The 5,719-nt window shown below is 34.7% G+C and overlaps 1 protein-coding gene across 2 annotated transcripts; it reads left to right on the top strand.

Annotated features, from left to right (window-relative positions):
• Window positions 1–1,109: 1,109 nt before the first annotated feature.
• On the top strand, window positions 1,110–5,515 carry LOC117629220. Of its 2 annotated transcripts, none has more exons than XM_034361742.1 (4): window positions 1,110–1,172; window positions 2,586–2,918; window positions 4,018–4,197; window positions 4,730–5,515. In XM_034361742.1, exons 2-4 carry the CDS (start codon window positions 2,667–2,669, stop codon window positions 5,402–5,404), a joined length of 1,107 nt encoding a protein of 368 aa, XP_034217633.1. In that variant the 5' UTR covers window positions 1,110–1,172; window positions 2,586–2,666; the 3' UTR covers window positions 5,405–5,515. The 2 variants fall into 2 exon arrangements, with proteins under 2 accessions (XP_034217633.1, XP_034217634.1); XM_034361743.1 differs by having other exon boundaries at window positions 1,126–1,172; window positions 2,594–2,918.
• The last annotated feature ends 204 nt before the right edge of the window (window positions 5,516–5,719 follow it).

The raw sequence follows: 5,719 nt of genomic DNA, 5'->3' as shown, positions 1-5,719 counted from the left end.
ATTATTATTTAAAATTTAAAATTTATTTTAGAATTAAAAAAGATAATGGATAGTTGTGTTCTATAAAAATAGATTCATTATCTGATTTTTCTTTTAATTTTAATTTTTTAAAATATGAAAAAGTGCGAATTTATTATATTATCCTTATTTAATTAATAATTTCAATTTTTAATGTTTGCATTAACCAAGGGCAGTTTCACCATTCTCTGCCTTTTACTTTATATATATAGACAGCCCCGATCTCTTAGACCACATGAGTTCAAGAGATTGTAGTCACTCATCGTTGGATATTAATCCAATAGTTCAAAAAAATTTCTTAAAAGGAGTGCAAGAGTGAGTGAACCGTTGAATTTACAGCTAACCGTGAGTGACCACAAATCTCTTGAACTCCTGTAATCCAGGAGATCAGAACTGTATATATAGATATACATGTATATCCGTCAAATACTTTTGCATTAAAATGCTTCGAGACCACAATTGAATATAAAAAAACATAAAATTGTGTTCGGGCCTGATTTCATCACAGGCCAAAATGTGGATGGTATGAGTTTATTAGAAAATAACATGATTCGGGTTTTGGGTTATTTATTGAATGAAGCCCAATTTGTTTCTTGATTTATTTAGGAGACCCATTTTTAGAAGGAAACTTTTAAGTGTCTATTATCTTCATGTCAAGTGTGGTCATTTGATAAGATTTCACAAAAATTTGCATGCAACTTACGTACAAATTACAGTTGAATTGGTTTTAGATGTAGAGGTAAATGCTCTTAGTCACTTGAATTACCATTTAGAAGATCTTTGCTTTAAAGCTTACGATATAAATAAAATCCATATATTCAAAAAATAAATACTATTTAACTACTTGAATTACAAACCTTTTTTTTAAATAATGAAATTTTTTGGCTTGCGATCAATTTCCTTTCAAAGCAAAACTTCAATTGCCTAGGACACTTCCAAATTTAATTATATAGTGTATTATCTTTCACTAAAAACGTGTCAGTCATTGGGCACGGTCCCGCTGCCACCTCTGCACTTGCGCAACGGCTTTTGATACAAACAAGCCCCGCACTTATCCATTTTGTTCTCTCTCTCTCTCTCTCTCTCTCTCTCTCTCTCTGTCTCTCTGTTTTGGCTAGGCTCAAGCTCAACTCGTTGTCTCTCTGTCCTGCTCTGTAAGTTTTCTGTTTTTCTTCTTTAACTCATATTGCTTTCGTTTTCTGGTTATACCTGGGATATCTGCATTGGTCATTTTAAAATTATTGGTTCGATTCTCTCTAGCTTTATTTCTTAAAGTTTTCCTATTGGATGATGTCCTTGTTAATTTTTCTTTTGTTAATTTTTCTTTCTATCGCCTCGGCCTCCCTCTTGACCAAAATAAATAAATAAATTCCTACTGGATGCATTTGATGGTTCCTTGCCTGATTCTATGACATTTAAGGGATGTGGGTTTTCTGTGTTTTGCATAAATTTTGTCCAGAGATGGAGTTTGTTGTGGTCTGTTGCGGTTAACATATTCGGATGTGGTTGAACATTTTTTTCTTTCTTTCTATTTTTTAAGGTTTTGTTCACTCTTTACTCTTATTGTCTCTTTCTGAAATTTATTATAGTTATCATAGTAGGTTGATTGGGTCTGGCCTTGAAACCTTCTTTAGCTTACATCATCGTTCTATTGAATTATTTTCTGCGAAGAATCTCGCTTCACCAACTTGAATGGAAAAGTACCATATTTTATGAGAAGTGTAGTTGATAATAAATGAACAAGAATTCTCTTATCTTTAGGATGGAAATTTGCATAATTTAAAGTCTCCAAAGTCTGTATTGTTTAGGATCTGATTGATAATCTGCATGTCTTATTTTTCTTTTTTACAATTAAAGAGAGAGGAGGCAGATGAAGATGAGATTAGAGAAAAGAGGTGAAAGCTGAGGGAGAGAGGACATAAAATAGTTTTTAAAATAAAAACTAAAATTAATATCATATGCTTTTTGATTTTTTAATTTTAGCTATCCAGTCACCCCCCAACATTTCTCATTTCTCTCTCTAAAATAGGAAGGGGAAAAAAAACTTTATCGGACCACAAATGCCGTAGGTATCATTTTCATCTAGTGATGTTAAAGTATTGCCGAAGTTGTTAAAATGAAAATCTATTGCATCAACCTCTATTGGTCATTTACCACACCCCTAGATAGTGAAAATTAGAAAGGTATATGAAACACTTGAAAGATGCTAATTTCTAGTATTGGAAACTAGATGATATTTTGCTTTCTTACTTGTTTACTTTGAATTTCATTTAGTGTGATGTTAAAATTTTAAGACAAAGCTCGAATAAGAACTACTAATCAAAGTTTATGTGGTTTGTCTCTTTTTGTACTTTGGTTTAAAGTTTCTGACTTACATTAGAATAATCTGGCTGGAGAAGTTTTTAATTGTAATTTGTGTGGTTTGTCAAAAACTATCAGGGAAATTGCTGCCTGCACTTTTACATTTTTCTTGCATGATGGCCATCTAGCATATTCTTTTTTTATCATTTTATTTTGTTCTCTTGTTTCCTTTTCTGTTCTTTTTGAAGGAGTTATTGATTATGCAGGATATCAGGAACTCAAATGAAGGCTACAGAATGTCTTGCAACTTGTGGACAGATAGTTGATCAGAAAAGGCACTGATACCCATGGATGTGATGGCATTGGTTTCTGATTTGCTAACTAACATAATAATCTTAGTGACTAGGCCTTTTTCACTTTTCAAGCTGTTATGCTTGTTTGGCATAAAAACTACTTTTATTATCGTTCATACATGCATAGAGTTGATGATGGCATCAGTCTGCTTCCATGTGAACCTATTCTGGAGAATAACGATGTGGACATTTGCACTTATATCTCTGCCTGGGCGAGTTTTAACTGCCTTAGAGAGGGAGAGACAGGTCAGTTTTATCTGCTTTCAGTAACTTTTAGTCTCCTATTTTGAATACAAACCTGATTTCTGAATTTTTATTTGGTGAAAATGACCACATTGAGCATGTCATATCGTCTAAAGGGAGTCGACTGACATGTTGTTTGGTACTTATTACTAAAAATGTCAAATATAGGGATTCAGAAAAATGGGCATTCTAACCACATCTTTTTTTTCCTTTCTTTGTCGGTTTTCTTCCTTAAATATTTATTATTATATATTGCTTTATTCCTTGGGTGATTGAGCACAATTTTTCTACTAAAATCTCAAACTAGTGAATGCTCACTCATTTTGTGTAACAAAAGTTTAGGTCAAAGAGAGAAGTATTAAGTTGCCCATGTCAACTCAGGTTTAAATTCCAATTAAGGACCCATGAACCAAAGAGGTAAAACAGATGGAAACAGGGTTGAAGGAAGGGTTTTGAAGAAAAAGAAGGAAATTGCATGCTATTTTGAGTACGTTGTATGTACAAGCAGGAAGAATAAATATACATGAGTTGGCCAATATGTAGAAACTGAAGGATAAACTTGGTGAGAATGCTCATCCTTGTGTTTTTTGTACAGAAGTTACTGTAACCATCCTTGTAGTATGCTTCTGATACAGCACTTACTGTATACTGCGAATAATTTATTTAACTGTCAAAGCTGTCAAAGTGGTTGCATGTGTGAGTGCGTGCATACACTTCTTGTGTCTCTTTAAAAAACTCTGTCAGGTTAGTTCTATTTGAAATTAACTCTTCATTATGCAGGTTAAATCTCTCCTTATTAGACTCTGTAAGGTAATTATATTTGGAATAAAGCATGTAAAGATAATGGGTGGTTAGATTTGTGCACTAGCTGCAGACCAGGATGATGGTTTTTGTTTGTTTACTATGCCTGTTCTTTCTTTTCTTGATGGTTATTTGCAGTTGTTTGGCTCTTAGTTTTTGTTCCTACTTGCAATTTCGTAGATTTTTTTTTTTTTTTTCTGGTTTATTCCACTGTATTAATCTTTTATCTTGTTATTATAGTTCCTATATTACACATTCTCACAGTATGCCTGACTTATGAGAATTATTGCTATGCACGCAGCTGGAACGGCATTTACTTGATATGCAAATTGAGTTGGAGAATCTGGCATGGGATAGGAAAGAACTTCAGGAACATCTACAAACAGCCATTAAAGAACAAAAAATGATGGAGTTGATATTAGCAGAACTTGAAGAGGAGCATGACAAGGCCATTGCTAAAATTGAACTGCTAGCAAGCGAGGTAAATATTTTATCATCCTCTTGCATGCAACCAGAGTGGTGGTCCAATGATCCGAACTTTCAAATTTGTAGATATCATTCAACATTCATCCATAAAATGAGCAGAAAGGGAAATCATGAAGACGTAACAATATGGTTTGGATCACTGGATCGTGTTAAAGGTTGGGTACACATGCAGTCTCTTCTGGTTCTTATAAAAAGTTATCCTTCTTAATGAATTTCTTCTGAAACTAACTGCCTAAGTTCAATGATTAACCATATGCAAACTACAGACAGAGACCAAAAACCTTCATGTGCTTTTACTACTGAGATTGAAAACAATGCTGTATACACTACATGAACAATGAAGACCCTTGCTTCAGCATTAAATAAGATCATGTAACAGATTAGGGTATGATTTCTCAGTTCTTAAAGAAAACACTAGAAGAAGTGTTAACTCAGGTTTCTTGCAATGGGACATTAGATTGTGTCTTTCTATACATAGACATAATTATGCCCCTATCGAATACTGACCCTTGTATGTGCTCTGACAGTTACACGATCTGAAAACTGAAAATCTTCGGCTAAGAGAAATTCAGGGCAAAGGATATTGGAACAATAAAGGTAGAGATGAAACAGGCAATGTCAAGGACTTAGCCATTGCTGACTATGGCATTCCCTATGGGATCCCGTCATGGAAATCCCGTTATGATGGAAGCGGTATGATCCTCCAAGACCTTCTGATGCACAAAGATGCTTGGGGAGACGAGAGCAAAACTAAAACAGAGTTGCTCAAAATCTTAAGAAATGAATCAATATCTAGTGGGCCTATACATCCTGTTATGCCTGAAATCAACCTCAGACATTTAGATATGAGTGAAGTTTTGGATCAGCGAAGGGGTATTGCAATCAAACAGAGTCTTTTCAGCGCAGTGTTATCACTTTTGGTTGGAATAATTGTTTGGCAAGCTGAAGACCCTTGCATGCCCCTCGTTGTTGCTCTCTTCACCGTAGTTGGTATGTCACTGAAGAGTGTGGTTCAGTTTTTCTCCACCATAAACAACAGACCTGCTTCTGATGCTGTTGCTCTCTTAAGCTTCAACTGGTTCATACTTGGCACGCTTACCTACCCGACATTGCCGAAGGTAGCTCATATGGTGGCCCTAGTGGCATTAAATTTTGTGGACCGAGCATTGAGCTTGCTTGGTTTTTCTTTTTTCCTAGCTTAAGTCTCCCGGCCTTTTCATACACTACATGTACTATAGACCCTGAAATATGAAGTTTTGTTTGTTGTATATACATGGTTTACACTTTGTACAGTAGCGTGTTCTGCTATTCAATTTTTCCTGGTGCATTTTCTTGTATCTTTCACATTTCTGTTGACCAACTGTGATTTTGGCAACTTTAGGTGATGAAGATAAATCCGATGGGACAGCCATGTGGCATAGTCTAATTTAAGGTTTATTCGAAATTCTGATGTAAATGCAAGCTTTTAAAGTAAATGTAACTACAATTGTGCTAGCAACAGTCGTCCACGTCACAAC

Source organism: Prunus dulcis, chromosome 5, assembly GCF_902201215.1.
Source record: "Prunus dulcis chromosome 5, ALMONDv2, whole genome shotgun sequence".
Lineage (NCBI taxonomy): Eukaryota > Viridiplantae > Streptophyta > Magnoliopsida > Rosales > Rosaceae > Prunus > Prunus dulcis.
Note: the sequence above shows the minus strand (reverse complement) of the source record. Positions and strands in the feature narration are given on the sequence as shown.

What these genes read in the sequence shown, in the direction of transcription:
- LOC117629220 (XM_034361742.1), top strand. Translation starts at nt 2,667, where the DNA reads ATGGATGTGATGGCATTGGTTTCTGATTTGCTAACTAACATAATAATC. An exon ending in CCTTAGAGAGGGAGAGACAG is followed by an intron (nt 2,919 to 4,017) that starts GTCAGTTTTATC and finishes CTATGCACGCAG; the next exon opens with CTGGAACGGCATTTACTTGA. An exon ending in TTGAACTGCTAGCAAGCGAG is followed by an intron (nt 4,198 to 4,729) that starts GTAAATATTTTA and finishes GTGCTCTGACAG; the next exon opens with TTACACGATCTGAAAACTGA.